This window comes from Ovis canadensis, chromosome 9 (genome assembly GCF_042477335.2).
Source record: "Ovis canadensis isolate MfBH-ARS-UI-01 breed Bighorn chromosome 9, ARS-UI_OviCan_v2, whole genome shotgun sequence".
In the NCBI taxonomy this organism is placed as follows: Eukaryota; Metazoa; Chordata; class Mammalia; order Artiodactyla; family Bovidae; genus Ovis; species Ovis canadensis.
In genome coordinates, this window is record NC_091253.1 from 74,539,322 (window position 1) to 74,563,438 (window position 24,117).

The 24,117-nt window shown below is 35.9% G+C and overlaps 1 protein-coding gene across 2 annotated transcripts in view; it reads left to right on the forward strand.

Annotated features, from left to right (window-relative positions):
* The window catches only part of CSMD3 (CUB and Sushi multiple domains 3), a 1,383,361-nt gene that overhangs the window by 591,771 nt on the left and 767,473 nt on the right, over window positions 1–24,117 (forward strand). For both annotated transcript variants that reach the window (XM_069601113.1, XM_069601114.1), the window contains one exon: window positions 14,718–14,842. In XM_069601113.1, coding sequence (XP_069457214.1) covers window positions 14,718–14,842 — 125 coding nt within the window. The remainder of the gene's footprint in view (window positions 1–14,717; window positions 14,843–24,117) is intronic.

A 24,117-nucleotide genomic window follows, 5' to 3' on the forward strand; every position in this document is an offset into this window, starting at 1 on the left:
AAGAAGCAGCATACACATTCTTCTCAGGAGCATCTGGGACATTCTCCAGGATTAATCACATGCTGGGCTATAAAGTGAGTATCACTATAATCAAGAAAATTGAAATCATATCAAGCATGTTTTCCAACCACAGTATGGGATTAGAAAGCATCAACAAGAAAAATAAAAATAAAAAACAGCAACAACTTCCATGGTGGCTCAATGGTAAAGAATCTGCCTGCAAATGCAGGAGACACAGGTTTGATTTCTGGTCCAAGAAGATCCCCCATACCTCAGAGCAACTAAGCCCATGAGCCACAACTACTGAGTCTGTGCTCTAGAGACCAGGAGCCACAACTACTGAACCCATGTACCACAACTACATCCCCTAGCACTTGTGCTCCACAAAGAAGCCCCCACAATGAGAAGCCTGTGCAGTACAACTAGAGTGTAGCCCCCACTTACTGCAACTAGAGAAAAGTACACATAGCAACAAATCCCACACATCCAAAAATATATCAACAAAATAAACTATTTAAATAAGTAAAAATTACAAACACATGGAAGCTAAATAATATGCTACTAAAAACAAATGGAAAACTGATGAAATAAAAAAGGAAAACAAAAACTACCTAGAGTCAAATGAAAATTAAAGAACTGAAATCTAAAACCTATGGGACACAGCAAAAGCAGTTTTAAGAGGGAAGTTTATAGCAATACAGTTTACCTCAGGAAACAAACAAAAAACATGAATAACAAGCCTAATGTCACACCTAAAGCAAATAGAGAAAGAACAAAGAAAACACAAAGTAGAAAGAAATCGTAGATCTGAGGAGAAATAAATGAAGAGAAATGAAAACAATAGAAAAGATATATGAAACCAAAAGCTGGTTCTTTTAAAAGGTTAAAAAAAATGTTGATAAATCTTTAGCCAGACTTATCAAGAGAACAAGGGAAAGTGCTGAAATCAATAAGACTAGAAATGAAAAAGGATAAATTACAATAGCTATAATAGAAATATAGAGGATCATAAGAACTCTATGCCAATAAAATGGATAATCTACAAATTCTTAGTAGATACAATATCACAAGACTGAACTAGGAAGAAATAGAATATAACAGGCCAGTCACAAGTAATGAAATTGAAGCTGTTTTAAAAACTCTTAACCAATAAAAGTCCAGGACCTGACAGATTCAGAGGAAAATTCTATCAAACATTTAAAGAAGAGTTAATACTTACTATTCTGAAACTCTTCCAAATAATTGTAGAGGAAGGAATATTCCCAAACACATTCTATGAGATCATTATCACCCTGATACCATAATCAGACCAAGATACTGCAAAGAAAGAAATTTACACACCAGTATCACTGATGAATATAGATGCAAAAATCCTCAAACACTAGCAAACAAATTACTAGTAACAAAATACTAGCAATCTGAATCCATCAATAGGTTAAAATGGTCATAGACCATCAATAGATTAAAAAGATCATATACCATGCATAACCTCAGATATGCAGATGACACCCTTATGGCAGAAAGTGAAGAAGAACTAAAGAGCCTCTTGATGAAAGTGAAAGAGGAGGGTGAAAAAGTTGGCTTAAAACTCAACATTCAAAAAAGTAAGATCATGGCATCTGGTCCAATCACTTCATAGCAAATACATGGGGAAACAATGGCAACAGTGAGAGACTTTATTTTGGGGGGCTCCAAAATCACTGCAGATGGTGATTTCAGCCATGAAATTAAAAGACACTTGCTCCTTGGAAGAAAAGCTATGACCAACCTAGACAGCATATTAAGGAAGCAGAGACGTTGCTTTGCCAGCAAAAGTCTGTCTAGTCAAATCTATGGTTTTTCTAGTAGTCATGTATAGATGTGAGAGTGAGATAGTAACAAAAGCTGAGCACCAAAGAATTGATGCTGTTGAACTGTGGTGTTAGAGAAGACTCTTGAGAGTCCCTTGGACTGCAAGAAGATCAAACCAGTCAATCCTAAAGAAAATCAGTCCTGAATATTCATTGGAAGGAATTATGCTGTGAAGCTCCAATACTTTGGACACCTGATGTGAAGAACTGCCTCATTTGAAAAGACCCTGATGCTGGGAAAGATTGAAGGCGGGAGGAGAAGAGGATGACAGAGGATGAGATGGCTGGATGTCATCACTGACTCAATGGACTTGAGTTTGGGTAAACTCCAGGAGTTGGTGATGGACAGGGAAGCCTGGTGTGCTTCAGTTTTGGGGATCGCAAAGAGTTGGACACCACTGAGAGACTGAACTGAACTGATACCATGATCAAGTGTAACTTTATTAAGAATTTTTTAATATTTTCAAATCAGTGTGATACACTATATCAAGAAATTGAAGAATTAAAACCATATGGTCATCTCAATAGATGCAGGAAAATCTTTTGATTAATTCGGCACCCATTTATGGTAAAAAGAATTCAGAAAGTGTGTATAGAGGGAACATTCAGTTCAGTTCAGTCATTCAGTCATGTCCAACTCTTGAGAATCAAAATTACAAAAAAATGTCATCTCATGTCAATTCAAATGGCCATCTTCAAAAATTATCAAATAATAAAATGTTGGAGAGACTATGGAGAAAAGGGAACCCTCTTACACTGTTGGTGGGAGTGTAAATTGGTATAGCCACTGTGAAGAACAGTAGGGAGGTTCCTTAAGAAACTTAAAATTCAGCTACCATATGATCTAGGAATCCCACTCCTCAGAATATATCTGGAGAAAAACATGGCTTGAACGGATATATGCACCGTAGTTTTCATCACAGCACTGTTTGCAATAGACAAATATGAGAAAATCATAAATGTCCATGGACAGATGAATGGATAAAGATATGGTGTATATATAATGGAGTATTACTCAGCCATTAAAAATGATGAAATAATGCCATGTCCATCCATGGTGGATATCATACTGAGAAGTCAGAAAGAAAAAAACAAGTATCATATGATATTGCTTATATGTGAAATCTAAAAAAAAAATAAAAATAAAATAAAGTCAAACTTGTTTACAAGATGGAGTCACAGGCTTAGAGTACGAATCAGTGACTACCAGGCCGGGGCAGACCTGTGGGGGGAGGAATATATTGGGAATTTGGGATTGACATGTACATACTACTATATTTACAATAAATAACTAACATAATATATGAGCAAACTCTGGGAGATAATGAAGGACAGAGGAGCATGGTGTGCTGCTGCAGTCCGTGCGGATCACAAAGAGTCAGATATGATTTAGCAGCTGAACAACAACAACAACAACAAATAGCACAGGAGATGTTGCTCAATATTCTGTAATAATCTAAATGTGAAAATAATTTCAAAAAGAATAGATATGTGTAAATGTGTAATTGAATTGCTTTGTTGTACAAATGAAACTAACACAATATTTTCAATCAACTATGCTCCAATATAAAATAAATTTAAAAAAATATATAGTGTCACCATTAATGACAAGAAGAGCATAAATATAAAATTCACTATTGTATTGTCAGACTTTCTCACGCTGCATTTGAACAGCTACTCAGATTTAGTATTCTGTACCTTTTTATAGAGGAAATTGCAGCTTTATTAAGTATATATAACTTATTTTTTAAGACTTGTTATGATGGAAATACTGTGTGACTTGGAAAGAGTGGAAAAAGGGATTATAATTCTAATTATGTAATATGAGATACTCTTATAGTAATGAAATGAGAATAAGACAGAAGAGGAAATAAAACAAAAAGATATCTGAGTAATGAGAAAAATTTTAGGTTAAACAGGATGAATAACCAAAGTGAGGCAGGAGATTTGGAGTAGGAAGAAGGAAAAGATCTATCAACTGATTGATAAACCAAATGTAGAAATATGAGAGAAGACTTAGCAATGCCATAGACCAAATTAGCATTCTCCTTATAAAAGGTTCTTTGTAGAGATATTAACAACTTTTAAGTATATTCCTCCATAACCAACTTGTCAGGAAATTCTTTTGATTCCAGTTTCAAAGGTATTCTAAAAATATCCAGTACTCTCTATTTCAGTTGGAACCTTCCTAATTTTCAAATCACTATCATGTCTCCCTCAAACCATCAATCCAACCATGAATGATCCTTCTACTACCATTTTATCTATGATGCATTTACCACACAGCAGCCAAAATGATCTTTTAAAAACATAGATCAAATCACGTCACTTCTCTGTTGGAAATCCTCCAACAACTTCCCTCTTGCACATAGAATGATAAATCACATTATAAAAGCAATTGTTTTGGAACCTGTTCTGTTTCTCTCTCATTGAGCTAACTTTGGATCATACTTCCCACCTCTCAATCTGATCCAGCCATCCAAACTAGCCTCTTTTTCTGTTTCTGAAACATTTTTTCCTACTTGAGACCCTTTCTGTCAAATCTCTATAGGAGTAAGTGTCTCATAATAGATGTCAAATTAAATATAAACTCTCTAGTCATTTTCTGACACCTCCACACAGTTCTCATTATATCATTCTATCATTTCTACCTAATACTTGTTGTCTGATACTATTTTGTTTGTTTCTTCATTTGTTTACTATCTTTGTGCTGATACTTGGCCTTATTACTTTCAAGTCTATTCCTAGATGTTTCCTTCATGCCGGAGAGTTAGGGAATGAACCTTACAGGCTCAGTTTCCTAGGCATATTGCTGATTTTCGCCATTCACAGGTACTAGCAGGTAACTGAAAGATAAATCACAATATGGAATCAACGTTGCCAGGAGAAATATCAATAACCTCAGATAGGCAGAGGACACTACCCTAATGGCAGAAAGCAAAGAGGAACTACAGAGCCTCTTGATGATGCTAAAAGAGGAGAGTGAAAAAGCTGGTTTAAAACTCAACATTCAGGAAACTAAGATCATGGTATCTGGTCCCATCACTTCATGGCAAAGAGATGGGGAAACAATGGAAACTGTGAGATTTTATTTTGGGGCTCCAAAATCACTGCAGATATTGACTACAGCCATGAAATTAAAAGACACTTGCTCCGTGGAAGAAAAGCTATGAAAAACTGAGTGAGCATATTAAAAAGCAGAGACATTACTTTCCCAACAAAGGTCTGTCTAGTCAAAGCTGCAGTTTTTCCAGTAGTCATGTATGGATGTGAGATTTGGAATATAAAGAAATTGAGTACCGAAAAATTGATCCTTTCAAACTGTGGTGTCAAGGAAGACTCTTGAGAGTCCCTTGGACTGCAAGGAGATTAAACCAGTCAATCCTGAAGGAAATCAACTCTGAATATTCATTAGAATGACTGATGCTGAAGCTGAAGCTCCAATTCTTTGGCCACTTGTTGTGAAGAGCTGATTCATTGGAAAAAAACCCGAATGCTGGGAAAGATTGAAGGCAGGAGGAGAAATGGATGACAGAGGATGATATGGTTAGATAGCATCACTGACTCAATGGACATGAATTTGAGCAAGCTCTGGTAGGCAGTGAAGAACAGGGAACCTGGCATACTATAGTCCATGGGGTTGCAAAGAATTGGACACAACTGAACAACTGAACAGCAAAAATGTAAAGAAAAACAGGTCATTTACTCTTTAAGGGTTCTAGGGAGGTGTACCAGAAAAGCTTTCCAAAGGAGGTGACATCTTCACTATGATATGAATAATAACTTTTCAAGATAGATGAGAACAACAAGCGAAAATATCAGAATGAGAGTAGAGCATATGCATATGCCCAGAGTTCTAAACCATACAGCATATTCAAGGACAGTTTGTATTGCTGAATGTAAAGTACAAAGTGGGTTGGTTGATAAAGATTACAAAGGATATTGATGAACCTAGAACCTATTAGACAGAGTGAAGTGAGTCAGAAAAAAAAAAAGATATATACTACTGTATTCTATGGTGTTCTAACACATATATATGGAATCTAGAAAAATGGTACTGAAGAATTTATTTACAGGGCAAAAATGGAGAAACACACATAGAGAATAGACTATGAACATGGGGAGAGGGGAGGAGAGGGTGAGATGTATGGAAAGAGTAACATGGAAACTTACATTACCTTATGTAAAATAGATAGCCAATGGGAATTTGCTGTATGGCTCAGCAAACTCAAACAGGGGTTCTGTATCAACCTAGATGGGTGCGATGGGGAGGGAGATGGGAGGGAGTTTCAAAAGGGAGGGGATATATGTATACCTATAGCTGATTCATGTTGAGGTTTGACAGAAAACAGCAAAGTTCTGTAAAGCAGTTATCCTTCAATGAAAATAAATTAATTAAAAAGATTACAAAGAAGATTTCTAAGAGGGAATGGGGTATATTAGCAGTTGATGGGATAGCACCATGATTTACACCTTTCTCCACAAATGCTGAGTAAATTTAAATCAGAAAAAAAAAGTGGAAAATAAATAACAAAATGGTTTATCCTAAGTTAACATCTAAACTCCTTTATATAACCTATTACAAGTAAGAAAATACCCAAAGACAGTTCTACAGATAAATCTGCAAATGGTATGGACCTAAAAGAAGCAGAAGATATTAAGAAGAGGTGGCAAGAATACATGGAAGAACTGTACAACAAAGATCTTCACGACCCAGATAATCATGATGATGTGATCACTAATCTAGAGCCAGACATCTTGGAATGTGAAGTCAAGTGGGCCTTAGAAAGCATCACTACGAACAAAGCTAGTGGAGGTGATGGCATTCCAGTTGAGCTGTTTCAAATCCTGAAAGATGATGCTGTGATAGTGCTGCACTCAATATGCCAGCAAATTTGGAAAACTCAGCAGTGGCCACAGGACTGGAAAACGTCAGTTTTCATTCCAATTCCAAAGAAAAGCAATGCAAAAGAATGCTCAAACTACCGCACAATTGCACTCATCTCACATGCTAGTAAAGTAATGCTCAAAATTCTCCAAGCCAGGCTTCAGCAATACGTGAACCGTGAACTCCCTGATGTTCAAGCTTGTTTTAAAAAAGGCAGAAGAATGAAAGATCAAATTGACAACATCCACTGGATCATGGAAAAAGCAAGAGAGTTCCAGAAAAACATCTATTTCTGCTTTATTGACTATGCGAAAGCCTTTGACTGTGTGGATCACAATAAACTGTGGAAAATTCTGAAAGAGATAGAAATACCAGACCACCTGACCTGCCTCTTGAGAAATCTGTATGCAGGTCAGGAAGCAACAGTTAGAACTGGACATGGAACAACAGACTGGTTCCAAATAGGAAAAGGAATACGTCAAGGCTGTATATTGTCACCCTGCTTATTTAACTTCTATGCAGAGTACATCATGAGAAACGCTGGACTGGAAGAAACACAAGCTGGAATCAAGATTGCCAGGAGAAATATCAATAACCTCAGATATGCAGATGACACCATTCTTATGGCAGAAAGTGAAGAGGAACTAAAAAGCCTCTTGATGAAAGTGAAAGAGGAGAGTGAAAAAGTTGACTTAAAGCTCAACATTCAGAAAATGAAAATCATGGCATTTGGTCCCATCACTTCATGGGAAATAGATGGGGAAACAGTGGAAACAGTGTCAGACTATTTTTTTGGGCTCCAAAATTACTGCAGATGGTGACTGCAGCCATGAAATTAAAAGACGCTTACTCCTTGGAAGAAAAGTTATGAGCAACCTAGATAGCATATTCAAAAGCAGAGACATTACTTTGCCAACTAAGGTCCGTCTAGTCAAGGCTATGGTTTTTCCAATAGTCATGTATGGACGCGAGCGTTGGACTGTGAAGAAGGCTGAGCACCGAAGAATTGATGCTTTTGAACTGTGGTGTTGGAGAAGACTCTTGAGAGTCCCTTGGACTGCAAGGAGATCCAACCAGTCCATTCTGAAGGAGATCAACCCTGGGATTTCTTTGGAAGGAATGATGCTAAAGCTGAAACTCCAGTACTTTGGCCACCTCATGCGAAGAGTTGACTCATTGGAAAAGACCCTGATGCTGGGAGGGATTGGGGGCAGGAGAAGGGGACGACAGAGGATGAGATGGCTGGATGGGATCACTGACTCGATGGATGTGAGTCTGAGTGAACTCCGGGAGTTGGTGATGGACAGGCCTGGGGTGCTGCAGTTCATGGGATTGCAAAGAGTCGGACACGACTGAGTGACTGAACTGACCTGCATTTTTCTCAAGTAATGAGAAGTCTAGAAATACCTTAAGCATATATTTGTCTTCTCAATAATGCCATTTATGACCAAACCTCTATGTTTCTAAGTCCTTTTTTCTGTATTATTCTTAGTATGTTAATTTTGAGTATTGTGCTGATTGTCTTGTGATGGCAAGATTGCCACTATTAGTCTTGCTCTAGGTATCAATCCTGCTTTTAAAGAAGGAAGAAGGAAAATTGGCAAAGATTTTTCTCTTTTTGAGTTCTTATATTTTTGTCGAGCATGAGAAGTCTTGATCAGCCATTTCATTGGCCAAAAATAGTTGTGCTACACACCTTTGATGGAGAAGGAAACAGCAATCCACTCCAGTGTTCTTGCCTGGAGAATCCCATGGACAGAGGAGCCTGGTTGGCTATAGACCACAGGGTTGCAAGAGTCAGACAAAACCACCAAAACCACCACACAGCTTTGAAACAGCCAGTAGCTTAGCAAAGTGAAATCAGCATACATAACTGGTTTAAATTAACCATGAGACTTCCTGGGGGTGTCATGAAAATCAAGAAAATCTACCTATGTCCTAAATAAGGTATGGTTCTGTTTGAGAGGTTAGGAATAACTGTTGAAAGGGAACAGATAAAATCTGCCAGATACACGGGGTATAGAAACGCTTTCTATAACTTAATCTCAATTTTGTTCTCTAATGTCATATATCATCAATCCTTTATTCCTCATCTCACTCCCACCTCAACTTTTCACTTATACACACACACACACACACACACACACACACACACACACACACACACACACACATATATACGCAGACTATTGCCATAGTTGTTTCTTGTTCAAAAACTTTTGTGGTTCCCAAAATCTATCATCACTGTAACCCCTAGGAGTTTTCTATTGTGCATTCCTTACCTAGAAATGGCTTTCTTATTTATTGTTTGGCTATATCTGCTCAGTCTTCAGTATTAAGCTAAACTTTCAACCCCTAAACAAGCCTTTATTATGTGCCTTTCTTTCTTCTTTCATAGCAGTCTCCACCCTTATTATATGGTACCACATTTTATTTTATATTTCCTATTTGTCTCCCCTAAATGTCAATGAACTCTGAGAGGAGATTCTCATATCTTCTTTCAGTATTGTGTTCTCTGCATCTCTTTGTCAGTACCTAACATATCCCAAAGAGTGCAATAATCATAGTCAGCAAGTTTTCTATTTTGTTGGCTCTGCATAGTATTTGAAAAAAAAAATCCTTTTAAAATATAAATGGCTTTAAGCAAGCATGTACTCACCTATTCATGATCAAGCTTTTGGCCTTGATTATCTATAAGACATTTGAGGTTGTCAGGCCTACAATAAGCAATGAATGTATATTGAATAATTTAATTAATGAAAATTCTTTGCAAGTGTAGATGTTTCTGTCTTGGATTACTAAATAGATAGTAGTAGAATTTACTGAGATTGGAATTTTAGGAAGACAAATGGATCTCAGGAAAGGCAAGTTCAATTTGGAACACTTTGAATTTGTGATCTTGCTGTGAGACACTCAGACACTAAGATCATTACAGAAAGATCAAAATTTGTTAACACTCTCTGGTTACAAGGAGAGATCTTGACTTAGTCATTGAAAGCCTTAATAAAGTTAAAAGACTGAAAAAAAAAACAGAGGGTGATTGCAAAGAAGAGAGAATTTAAATGAGAAATTAGTATCAAAATGAGAAATTAATATCTAAGCTACTTTAAAAACCCAATGCTTTTGGAAATTAAATGTCCACTTTTAAATGATGGGTGTATCTAAGCAGCCATTAAAGGAAAGTTAGAAAAAATATATGACAGTACAAATGGAAAGATAATTTATCAGAAATTGTTACATGAAGCTAAAGCTGCTCAATGCAATTAAATAAATGTGAAATCTTGAATAATTTATGAAAACAAATAATGGACACAAGCATAAAATTTTGTGAAATTTGAAAAAAATCTGTACTTTAGCTAATACTGTATCATGTGTTAATTTCTTGTTTTTTAAGCCTTTGTCTAGTGTAGTAAAAACTTTGTATGCATATATGTAAATAATATATATAATATTATATATATATATACTAGAAACTGTGAATATTTGCCTAGCTAAAAAAGTATGACATTTTGATTCCACTTGTTTGAATAAGTATGAATAGAATGCTAAATTTCTAACTTATATTCCCTCAAAACTTTGACATAGTTCCATTTATTCTGGCATGTAGTATCCCTGCTAAAAGTCTAAAAAGCATATTATCTTAGTGATTTTTGAGGTCATTTTAATGATAGTTATTTTCTACATGTTTAGTAATGTTTTTTCTTCTTTATAGAAATGGTTTGAAGATATTTTAATTTTTAGGTCATCTTTCATGTTTGGATAGTTTCCACTAGTATAGTGATAATTTTGAAAAAAATATGCACCTGCTTTAGTGATAAATTTCTGCCTCTGTCAGGAAGTTATCTAGATCTTTAAATAAGCCAAAAATCAATAACTGGAAAAAAAAACTTAGTTACAAATTCACTGTTTATGTCATTATGTCATTTTCTCAAGATCCCCTGCTGCTTATTTCTTAAATCTTCTTGTTTGACTCAGACACCATCATTTGTTCTTCCTTATCTCTTTAGTTGTTCACATTTTTCTATTTGTATGAAATTATATTAGTTATTTGATTAAAACAGGAAACATTTATATATTTTGAAAACTCACATATCTTCTTTTTCTGACAGTTTTGAGGTTTTAATGTGTTTTTGCAATAATAAGTATAATTTTTTAAAAATATGGTAGTATTTACACATAGGCTAGGTCGATGATTGCTTTTCAAACTACGCTCTTGTATATCACATGCTTTGTGATTTGCTATTTTCAGACTGAAGAGGTATTCAATCATTTATTTCAAAATGTTCTATCAGATTATGTAACCTACTAAACTGTAATGTCTTATTCAACCTGGCAAAACAGGTGTATCTTCATTAGTGGCAAAGAAATTGCAGTGAAAATTACAGAGGTTGTATTCTTTTACTGCTTCCCTTGACATAAATATTTTTAATGAAACACTTTCTTTAATTTCAACTCAAATGTTAAAGCAGATCATAAAATAAAAATGTATTTGTTAAAGGTACCCATTTTCTGGATATTATTGCCCTTGGATTCTGCTAAAGAGACTGCTTATTTTATTAACTTCTGCTTTCTCTGTGTTGTTTTTTTACTTTTTTATTTTTGCTTTATAATATGTTAAAGTATAGCTATGGTCCTGGATGAAGGTGCTTGCAGATGCCCAAAGAAGAGTCTTTTTTTTTCAAAAGTGGGGAAGAAATTAATGGCTTTCACAACTATTTCTGTGATTGAGAAACATAATTGAGTGTCCGAAATGTGTTTGCCATTGTATACTTTATAAATATTATTTTGTATCATTAGTATGACATATAAGGAAGCTGAGGCTTAGAGAGATTATTATTTTCTCAAAGCCATAAAGCTGGAAAAGGGAAGAGTTAGGATTTGAAAAATCTGCAGTTTAAACTGTTAATGTCAACTCTTAACTGCCTCCCCCAGTGTATTAATTGGAGAAAAAAAATGGAATTGTTAATCTTTGGTGAGGGGTAAGGTAGAAACTTCAGAGACCATCACTGCCAGTCTTTGGTATAGGCATAGCAACAAAACACTTAAGTGTTTATTATAACAAATCGTCTATATAGTTTTCTGTAATCAAAAGAAACAAGCTAAAACACTTGTTACTTAAACAAGATGCAATATATTGTTTTTAGTAAGAACAGCCTGGTTAAACTAGAATATTATAATCATCTGTGACAAATACAGTGCCCTTGATGGAATCTTTAATTTAGTTTATTAATTTAATTTGTTAAGTTCTGGGGGCCAGACTTCTGTGAGCCAGATCTTGTACTAAAGTCACTTTTTTAATGTTTTACCATCGTTAATTTCTAACTGCTACACTGCAGATGGTGACTGCAGCCATGAAATTAAAAGAAACTTGCTCCTTGGAAGAAAAGTTATGACCAACCTAGACCACATATTAAAAAGCAGGGACATTATTTTGCCAACAAAGTCCATCTAGTCAAAGCTATGGTTTTTCCAGTAGTGGTGTATGGATGTGAAAGTTGAACTATAAAGAAAGCTGAGCACTGAAAAATTGATGCTTTTGGACTGTGGGGTTGGAGAAGACTCTTAAGAGTCCCTTGGACTGTAAGGAGATCCAGCTGTTCCATCCTAAAGGAAATCAGTCCTGAATATTCATTGGAAGGATAGATGCTGAAACTGACACTCCAGTGCTTTGGCAACCTGATGCAAAGAACTGACTCATTTGAGAATACCCTGATGTTGGGATAAGATTGAAGGTGGGAGGAGAAGGTGACGGCAGTTGGATGGCATCACCGACTCAATGGACATGAGTTTGAGTAAACTCTGGGAGTTGGTGATGGACAGGGAGGCCTGGCGTGCTGCAGTTCATGGGGTCACAAAGAGTCAAACATGATTAAGCAACTGAACTGAACCTCCCTAGTATAGATCACACCATATCATCTCCCTGAGAACCATGATTACTCCAACATGCTGTTATCAAATTCCTACTTCTGCCTTTTTCTTCTTAACATTTATTCTGCAACCAGAGATGATTTTGTCACTTTAAAACATTAAATTTCATAATGCCATTCCTTTGGTTCATAGTCCTATAACTACTCCTCAATTCTCCCAGAGTAAAAGTTACAACTCTTACTATGGTGTGCTGATTTATAAATGATCTGCCTTCAGTCTCTTTTTTTTCTTCCTTCATTTCATATCCCTGTCCTCTTAATTTGTGTACTCTAATCACATTATATTCTTTTTTTGATCACATTACATTATTTTTCGTCCCTGGAATACAATAAATGTGTCATGTGTAAGAGTTCAGTACATAACTGCCATTTCCTTCTCCAGAATTATAAGCAATTTAAGTAACCATGATGGAAAATATTAACCAATGCATGCGAGCTAGGTTGCTTCAGTTGTGTCTGACTCTTTGCGACCCTGTGGTCTGTAGCCTGCCAGGCTTCTCTGTCCACGGGATTCTCCAGGCAAGAATACTGGAGTGGGTTGCATGCCCTCCTCCAGGGGATCCTCCCAACCAGGGATCTAACCCTCTTATGTCTCCTTCATTGGCAGGCGAGTTCTTTACCACTAGCACCATCTGGGAAGCCCTACCCAAGGATAGTTTTGTCCAATTATAGGAATACAGTATCTCTGGACTTGGACATTTTGGATAAATCTGCATTAAAATGTATATTAAAGATAAACATTTCACTTTATATGAACTATATATATATATATACACAAACACACACTTATGTGTATATATATATATACCATATACATACATATATATTTACAAATATATTTATTATTACAAATATATATGTACAAATATTACAAATATATTTACATATACATTTACATATATTTATATACATATATGTATGTATGTATACATACATACATATACACACATATACACACATACAGTGTATATATTTGTTTGTGTGTATCGCGCTGCCATCTATGGGGTCGCACAGAGTCGGACACAATTGAAGTGACTTAGCAGCAGCAGCAGCAGCATATATATGTATATATATATACAGCCAGTAGACCAGGTTTAGCCTGCAGGATGGACACAGTTGCCAACCCTTGACCTAAACTACTTGAGTTACGGTTCTACTAGCCTACTTTTCTCTGATTAATCTTCCTTTTAAACCGCCCTCCACACTGTTCCAGAGATCTCTTTTAGCAACACAAATGTGATCATGAAATCCCCCTGCATGATAAGTTCAGGAAGTTGAACAGGAGCTGTTCAGGCACTGCTTGTGTGAGAGGGTACAGATAATGTTCTCCAGGCACAGAGGGCAGGGAGAATAGTGCAGACAGAAAACAGCATGGCATGTGCAAAAACTGTCAGCTGCTATAGGTGCTGATGACATGTGGCATTGTGTTAGAGATGAGGTGGAGAAGCTGCCAGTGACTTATTGCTAGAAGAAATTTAAGCCATTCTAAGAAAATAGAATTTGTTATTTTTTCCCACTGGTAAGTTACTGTTTAAAATTTTAGGCGGAATATACATGGTCAGTTTATTAAAAACAAACAAACAAACAAACATATACACACATGGATGGGCAAATACCTGTAAGTATTTGCAAGTATTACAAGTAAATACCTACGTAAATATCTGCTAAAGAAGTACTGTCATGTGGTATGAACACAAGCAGTGGAATTCAAGGTTAGAAGTCTACTCTTTGCTTCACATTTACCACGTATTTCAGATGGGAAATTTAGTCAGTTTAGCTTTGGCTTCTACAACTAAGAAGATAATTAAACTTGATGAGAGCTTTCTACAGTTCCTACCAATATCAGCATGTTGTTGATTTACAGTAGATTCATATTTATGATTTTATTATATGTTTGTATAAGTCATATTTTCATATTTTGGTTCCCCCAAAGAATATTTTTTGTCACTGTGGGACATTTTTCGCCTACTCAATATAGCCAGTAGAACTGGAACCTAATCGTTATGTTATATGCTTCTAATACTGTTTTTTTAATCCTTTGCTCTATTTTAGCCTTGGATCAACTGTGCAGTTCTCTTGTGATGAAGATTATGTCCTACAGGGTGCTAAGAGCATCACCTGCCAACGGATAGCTGAAGTTTTTGCTGCTTGGAGTGATCACAGGCCTGTGTGTAAAGGTAATGAAGTCTTTAAAATAAAAATGCTTTCTTAACATATTTTTGGAGAAGGCAATGGCACCCCACTCCAGTACTCTTGCCTGGAAAATCCCATGGACGGAGGACCCTGTTGGGCTACAGTCCCTGGGGTCGCTAGGAGTCGGACACGACTGAGTGACTTCACTTTCAATTTTCACTTTTATGCATTGGAAAAAGAAATGGCAACCCACTCCAGTGTTCTTGCCTGGAGAATCCCAGGGACGAGGGAGCCTGGTGGGCTGCCATCTATGGGGTCGCACAGAGTTGGACACAACTGAAGCGACCTAGCAGCAGCAGCAACGTATTTTAATAGTGTGAATTCATTCCATTGAGTATAAATTTCAGTTGAAACTGAATTGTAATGTAGGAAACATTTAGCTCATATATTTGACAATATTATTGAAAATATGTAATAGGCAAACCACTGTGTCAAATCCCAAGCAGTTTGCAGTCTAATAATCATACGGTAACAAACTGGAACATTAAAATATGTAATACAGGCAATGATAACTCTTTTTACCTTTTTTAAAATTTTAACTCACCCTGTATAGGCATTAATGTAGATAAGGAATTTTAGACAATAATTGCACCTCCATTTGTATGCTCTGCCATTTTAATTGCTTAAATGTACAGTAGTCATGATGTCAGTGGCAGTGGAGGTAGAACACTTGTTCTATAATTAGTTAATTTAAACTAAGACAAATCAATGAATTCTCTGGGTTTTCCTATTACCAGTAACTGCAGATAAGATTTACTTATACTGCCTTTTTAAGAATTATTTTCATATAAATTAAATGAAGCCCTTTTATTCTAAACGTTATTTAGCTACATTTGAAAATGAACACCTGATTCTGGCTTACTGGTGCTCTTGTTGCTTGTTTGTTGCTGTTGTAATTTTTAATAATGGCATTTCTGCATATTGCAGTGTCTTAGTACTCAAAGTTCCATTAGCACTTCCTCTCCCTGAGGGAACATTTTCACCCAGTTGCCCTACCCTCTAGAGTCCTCTCAGACAGATTCTGGTGAATAGAGAAAAGATAAATTTGAGAGCTATTGTAAGAGGAAAAAGACAAAGTATTTGACAACTAGCTGGATATGGAAGGAGAAAGCGGTAAGAAGTTGTTAAAAATGATGAGACTATGAGACTAAAGTGTATGAGAGTAAAAAAAAAAGTCATGCTCTTAGTAAGTATAAAAAAACTGAATAGTGAAATTATATAGGCAGTTTCATCATAGGCTTAATATTTTAGGCACTTACTATGCATCAGGCACTGTGCTAACCACTGCATATACTCTGACTCATTTAAATCCTGTAAACAAACCAATGGAGTAAGCATTATTATCTCCATTTTAGAAATGAGTGTTGTGAGACACAGAGATATCCAGTTACTCTCCCAAGCTCAAATGTTTAGAAAATGACAAAGTCTTTAAGAATGATGTCATAGTTTGTGGAGAGAAGTCCAATTTCAGATCACTAGAGAGGGAATAGAAAATAGTAAAGTGGAAGCAAACAGTTATATTCTACTCCCTTGACATTGATAACCCGAAGTAAGAAGAAGAGAGAGCCTAGATTTTTCTGGGGTTCAAGTAATTTTATTTATTTGTTTATTCCTTACCTTTCTCATTATCAAAGGCTTACAAAATTCCATATAGTGAAATAACATTAAAATATTATTTCAGAGATAATGAAATAGTATTTAATTATTACTATTGAATAATAATGTGAAACAGAGATAATGAGAAAATAAGATAAAATATGATCCTAAGGGAAGTTACATGATCCTAAACAAAAGCTTATTTGTACAAGTTGGTAAAAAAAACATTTAAAAAATTATTGAAATATAGTTGATTTACAATGCTGTGTTAGTTTAAGGTGTACAGTAAAGTGATTCAGATATACATATAAATATTTATTATTTTTTACATTGTCTTTCATTATAAAATGTTACAAGATATTGAGTATAATCCCTGTTCTATACAGTAGGTCATTGTTGGTTATCTATTTTATACACAGTAGTATATATATTTTAATCTCAACTCCTAATTTATCTTTCTCCCCAGACCCATTTTGGTAACTATATTTGTTTGCTTTCTGTCTATGAGTCTATTGCTGTTTTCTAAATAACTTAATCTGTATCTGTTTTTTAGATTCCACATTTAAATGTGGAATACAGTGTTTGTCTTTGTCTGATTTTCTTAACATAGTAAGATGATCTCTAGGTTCATGTATGTTGCTGCAAATGACATTATTTCATTCTTTTTTATGGTTGAGCAATATTCCATTGTATGTATATATCATATTTCTTTATCCTTTCATCTGTAAATAGACACTTAGGTTGCTTCCATGTCCTGACTGTTGTAAATAGTCCTGTTATGAACTTTGGGATGTATGTTCAAATTCTGTTTTTCTCCAGATAGATGCCCAGAACTAGGATTTTAGGATCATATGGCAACTCTATTTTTATACCTTTGAAGGAAGTGCCCTACTGTTCTCCATAGTGGCTGTGGCAAGTTACATTCTCACCAACAGTGTAGTGGGGATTCTTTTCTCCACACTCTCTCCAGCATTTATTATTTATAGACTTTTTGATGATGGCTGTTCTGACTGGTATGAGGTAATACATTATTGAAGTTTTGACTTGAATTTCTCTAATAATTAGTGATGTTGGGCATTTTTCATTTGCCTGCTGGTCATCTGTATCTTCTTTGGTGAAGTGTCTTTTTAGATCTTCTGCCCATGTTTTGGTTGGGTTGTTTGTCTTTTTGATATTGAGCTATATGAACTGTTCGCATATTTTGGATATTAATCTGTTGCTGGTTGCATTGTTTGCAGATGTTTTCTCCCAGGTATAGGTTGTCTTTTTTTTTGTAATGTTTTCCTTTGTTGTGCAAAAGCTTTTAAGTTTTAAGAAAAAAAATTAAGAATGGTTTACATGTTAAATATGACAGCTGCTAAAGAAATATAAAAAATGTAAAGTTTACATGAAAGCCACTGTCTATGAAATATAACAGTGATACCACAAAATCAAACTTATTCCTGGCTTCGAGATATGAAATATTTTGCTTTGCTTTTTATAAAGTGGACACTTAGTAAATAAATATTGTGGTAATTACTCTCACCAATGTCCCAACAATGAAAGAACAGTAAGCTGTTTAAAGTTGATTTCTTATGATATTCTCCACTCAAGATACAGTTATAAGGGACAAAAGTGAAAATTGAGGATTCAAGGTAGTGGTGTCCACACATCCAGTTTTACATAAATTGGATGTGTGCATTTCTTTTATGGAAAGAAAGAATGGGAAAGTAGAGGACAGATTAAAGAAAAAGATTAATGCAGGAACAAACTCTCACATAGAAACAGAAATTATAGCCAGATCATGTGATTTAAGGTTTAGAGTGAGATTGATACTATAAACCATCTTTTTCATTCAAGACTCTCACTTCAATAAAAATAATGATTCATATTTATTATGATGGTAAATTGCTCAGAGGCAAAACTAGTATTATATTAGTTTGTTATTTTTTATAAACCCTGTAGTAGAAAGAAAAGTTCTGTATTGACTTAAATTTTAAGAAATGTTTCTTGAATATTAATGTATGCATATTTCCTTTGGTTCTAAGATACATGATTGATATATTTATGTGAATGTAAATATACATGCACAAACATCTGTGTGTGTATGTATATATATATATATATATATATAGAGAGAGAGAGAGAGAGAGATACATATATATTTTCACTCAATAGTCATCAGTCATTAGTTGGAAGGTATAATATTTGTATGTTCAAAATTCATTTATTATTATTATTTCATCTTAATATTGCATTTCCTACAGATATTAATCATTTATACACAACTTTACTCATTGCATGCAGGGCACATGTGTGTGTGGTTTATTGAAAAAAAAATTTGCTGGTAGAAGTTACTGGCTGTAGTGTTGAAACAGTAATGGAGGAAACATGCTGAAATAGTAATTAAAGTTTTAAAATGACTACTCACTGTGAGTCTGAATGAAGAACAGTTTTCAAGTCTCATGGGTGCTTGGACAGAATAAATATGCTTTTTTCCAGATAGCAGCATCAATAACAGTATCAGTGCACTGCACCTTTGAGAAGTCATTAATATACCTGCTGTCTGTGTATTGCATGGTTGAGCAATCAAGAAATTGTGCTTTTAAAGGGACTTAAATTCACACAAACAGCAAATTATGAATCAAAAGAAAAAGAACAATTCAAAAATTAATGTTAATAGATTTTACACAACCTCAGACAATAATTTTTATTCCCTAAATGGAATATGCATATGAGATATTTGACAATTTACTGTTATGGAAATGATTGTCCTTTGTTGGAAATGCAATAGATACCCAAATGCTAGAGCTTATGCAAATAAGATTTATGTGTTGAATGGAACATATATAGAAAATTTATTTTAGACTTACATGTTGTTCAAAGAAACATTTGAGAATTGGCAATGTTACCTGGGAAACATTTAAGAGAGTTAATCTTGATAGATTGGGGAAAACTTTTTTGACTGATTTTCAGTCAATATTTATTTGCCCCAAATAATGATTTTCTTTTTTCTCTTAAGGCACAGTGGTATGGGACATTCTTGAGAATAATGGAAGAGGTGATTAAGACAAGATTAGAAAAGAAAGCCAAAAGTGGGGGAGGGAAAATATTTTTAAAAGTAGAGTGAAAACCAAGGAGTCACCTTTTAATTTCCTTATTCAATCAATCATCCAGTTATATGTTTATTCACTTATTAACATACTGATTAATTTCTTTTGGATTCCACAAGCATTAATGAATGTAGGTATGTAGGTATATAGAAGGTAGGTATGTCATAGTAAACAGTACATGAGATACAAGGTATGTAAATTTTTTATATTATTTTGTATTGATTTGCAAGGTTTAAATACCTCATAGATATACCTACAAGGTATACCTTATAGGTATAATACATAGTAGACTGTTTTGCGTACAAGAGAGGTAAAATCTTCTGCAAAATTCAGATGAGAGGAGGATTATTTCCATATTTGGAGATAGTCAGGCATTGAAAACAAGGAAACACCATAAGGACAGACCATGTGATTATTTTCTATTTCAACATATAGTTTCACTCCCTGACCTCTAAGAAGAAGAGAGGGGCTGAAGATTAAATCAGTGATGTATAGCCAGTGATTTAATTAATCATGTATATGCAATGAAGCCCGCATAAAACCACAAAGGACAGGGTCCAGAGAACTTCTAAGTTGGTGAACACTTGGAGATTTGAGGAGAGTAATATACCTGGAGATGATATGAATGTTTCAAACACCATTCCCAAGCCTTGCCTTGTGCATTTATTTTGTCTAGCCATTCCTGAGTTACTTCTTTTCATAATAAATTAGTAATCTAGTAAGTAAAATATTTCTCTGAGTTCTGTGAGCTGCTGTAGCAAATTAATCAAACCCCAAAATAGGATGATCTTGGGACTCTCTGACTTATAGCCAGTCAATTAGAAGTATAGGTAATAAACATGGTCTGGTGATTGGTATCTGAAGTCCAAGAAGAAGGCTGTGGGAATCTCTAGTTTGTAGCTGATTGGTAGTAGTGTAGGTAACAACATGGCTTGAGAATGGCATCTGAAGTGGAGGGGTGGTAGGGAGTTGGGAACAGTATTCTAGATTGAATATTAACCTGTGGAATCTGATACTATCTCCAAGATAGTGTAAGAATTGTGTTGACTTGTAATGCACCTGACTGGTGTCTCCATGCCTTGTGTTGTGGGGGAAGCTCCACCCCCAAGACACACTGGAATTGGGTCTGTGAATCTAATTTATTTAGTCACTTCTTATCTGAAGTATTGGCTCAGATGGTAAAGTGTCTGCCTACAATACTGGAGACCCGGGTTTGATCCCTGGGTCTGGAAGATCCCCTGGAGAAGGAAATGGCAACCCACTCCAGTACTCTTGCCTGGAGAATCCCATGGATGGAGGAGCCTGGTGGGCTACAGTCCATGGGGTCGCAAAGAGTTGGACAGGACTGAGCGACTTCACTTTCACTTTATTTGAAGTATCTCTGAAAGTACCATTAAACCTCCACTACCAGTGTCACTGTTCCATAATTCCATTACCACATCTGTCTCACACCTTTTAATTTCGACTACAATTTATCATACATATTGCTGGCATTCTAATCCCTTCCTAAACTTACTTTTGTTATACATGAAGAATGTTCAAAGGCTACATGTTATTTCTTAACTTCATACTGTAAACCAGTGAAATGAAATAATCAAGAATATGAATTCAGATAACACACTATTCCAGTTTAAATCCCTGACCTTCTACTTAAATAATCTTCCTTCTTTATAATTACCAGATTTATTGTCTGTAAAAGGAGCGTTATAGTATATCAGTGTCTACTTCATAGGGAGTTGAGAATTTGTATGAGCATAAAATGAGGTAAACTATATGAAAGCATTTAGTGCCTGGGCTGAATGAAATGCAAGCCTCAAATGATAGAGGTACTGATAGTTGTCCCCTTCATGGATTACAGCCTTGTCATGGCAAAAGGGCCTGCATAACTCAGTGAAGCCATGCAGGGCTATCCATGATGGACAGGTCATAGTGAAGATTTCTAACAGAATTTGGTCCAGTTGAGGATGAAATGGCAATGCACTTCAGTACTCTTGACTGAGGAACTGCATGAACAAGATGAAAAGGCAAAAGATATAACACTGGAAGATGAGCCCCCTGTCCCAGATCAGAAGATGTCCACTATGCTACTGATGAAAAATGGAGGTCAGTTACTAATAGCTCTAGAAACAATGAAGTGGCTGCACCAAAGCAGAAATGGAACTCAGTTTTGGATGTGTCTGATGCCATGAAGAACAATATTGTATAGAGAACTAGAATGTTAGATCCATGAGTCAAGGTGAATTGGATATGGGCAAGCAGATAACAAGATTAAATATTGACATCTTAGGAATCAGTAAACTAAAATGGACAGAAATGGGTGAGTTTAATTGAGATGATCATCTATCTACGTGGAAGTGAGAAATAGATTTAAGTGACTAGGTCTGATAGAGTGGCTGATGAACTATGGACGGAGGTTCATGACACTGTACAGGAGACAGGGATCAGGACCATCCCCATGGAAAAGAAATGCAAAAAAGAAAAATGGCTTTCTGAGGAGAAAAGGAAAGATAGAAGCATCTGAATACAGAGTTTGAAAGAATAGCAAGGAGAGATAAGAAAGCCTTCCTCAGTGATCAATGCAAAGAAATAAGGGAAAACAACAGAATGGGAAAGACTAGAGATCTCTTGAAGAAAACAAAGATGGGCTCAATAAAGGACAGAAATGGACCTAACAGAGTCCATTAGAACTAAAGTCCATAAAGGACGTAATAGAAATAGAAGATATTAAGAAGAGGTGGCGAGAATACACAGAAGTACTGTACAAAAGAGAGTGTCATGACTCAGGCAATTACGATGGTGTGATCACTTACCTAGAGCCAGACATCCTGGAATTTGAAGTCAAGTGGGCCTTAGAAAGCATCACTACGAACAAAGCTAGTGACGGTGATGCAATTCCAGTTGAGCTAATTCAAATCTTGAAAGATGATGCTGTGAAAGTGCTGCACTCCATATGCCAGCAAATTTGGAAAACTCAGTAGTGGCCACAGGACTGGAAAAGGTCAGTTTTCATTCCAATCCCAAAGAAAGGCAGTGCCAAAGAATGCTCAAACTACCGCACAATTGCACTCATCTCACATGCTAGTAAAGTAATGCACAAAATTCTGCAAGACAGGCTTCAGCAATATGTGAACTGTGAACTTCCAGATGTTCAAGCTGGTTTTAGCAAAGGCAGAGGAACCAGAGAAAAAATGGCAAACATCCACTGGATCATCGAAAAAGCAAGAGAGTTCCAGAAAAACATATATTTTTGCTTTATTGGCTATGCCAAAGCCTTTGTGTGGACCACAATCAATTGTGGAAAATTCTGAAAAAGATGGGAATACCAGACCACCTGACCTGCTTCTTGAGAAACCTACATGCAGGTCAGGAAGCAACAGTTAGAACTGGACATGGAACAACAGACTGGTTCCAAATAGGAAAAGGAGTACGTCAAGGCTGTATACTGTCACCCTGCTTATTTAACTTCTATGCAGAGTACATCATGAGAAATGCTGGGCTGGAAGAAGCACAAGCTGGAATCAAGATTGCCAGGAGGAATATCAATCGCCTCAGATATGCAGATGACACCATTCTTATGGCAGAAAGTGAAGAAGAAGTAAAAAACCTCTTGATGAGAGTGAAAGAGGAGAGTGAAAAAGTTGGCTTAAAGCTCAACATTCAGAAAACGAAGATCATGGCATCTGGTCCCATCACTTCATGGCAAATAGATGGGGAAACGGTGGAAACAGTGGCAGACTTTATTTTTTGGGGCTCCAAAATCACTGCAGATGGTGACTGCAGTCATGAAATTAAAAAACACTTATTCCTTGGAAAGAAAGTTATGACCACCAAAGATAGCATATTGAAAAGCAGAGATATTAGTTTGCCAGCAAATGTCTGTCTAGTGAAGGCTATGGTTTTTCCAATGGTCATGTATGGATATGAGAGTTGCACTGTGAAGAAGGCTAAGCACTGAAGAATTGATGCTTTTGAACTGTGGTGTTGGAGAAGACTCTTGAGAGTCCCTTGGACTACAAGGAGATCCAACCAGTCCATTCTAAAGGAGATCAGTCCTGGGTGTTCATTGGAAGGAGTGATGCTGAAGCTGAAACTTCAATACTTTGGCCTCCTCATGTGAAGAGTTGACTTAGTGGAACAGACCCTGATGCTGGGAGGGATTGGGCATAGGAGGAGAAGGCGATGGCAGAAGATGAGATGGCTGGATGGCATCACCGACTCGATGCACATGAGTTTGAGTGAACTCCGCGAGATTTTGATGGACATGGAGGCCTGGCATGCTGTGATTCATGGGGTTGCAAATAGTCAGACACAACTGAGCAACTAAACTGAACTGAACTGTGGTCAAGAATTGTTTAGAAGAAACTGAGTAGCACTCATAGTTAACAAAAGAATCTGAAAAGCAATACTTGGGTGTAACCTCAAAAACAACAGATTGATCTCCGTTTGTTTTGAAGGAAAATCTGTCAACATCACAGTAATCCAAGTCTTTGCCCCAACCACTGATATCAATGAAGGTGAAGTTGAATGGTTCTGTGAAGACCTATAACACCCTCAAGAATACAAAAAAAAAA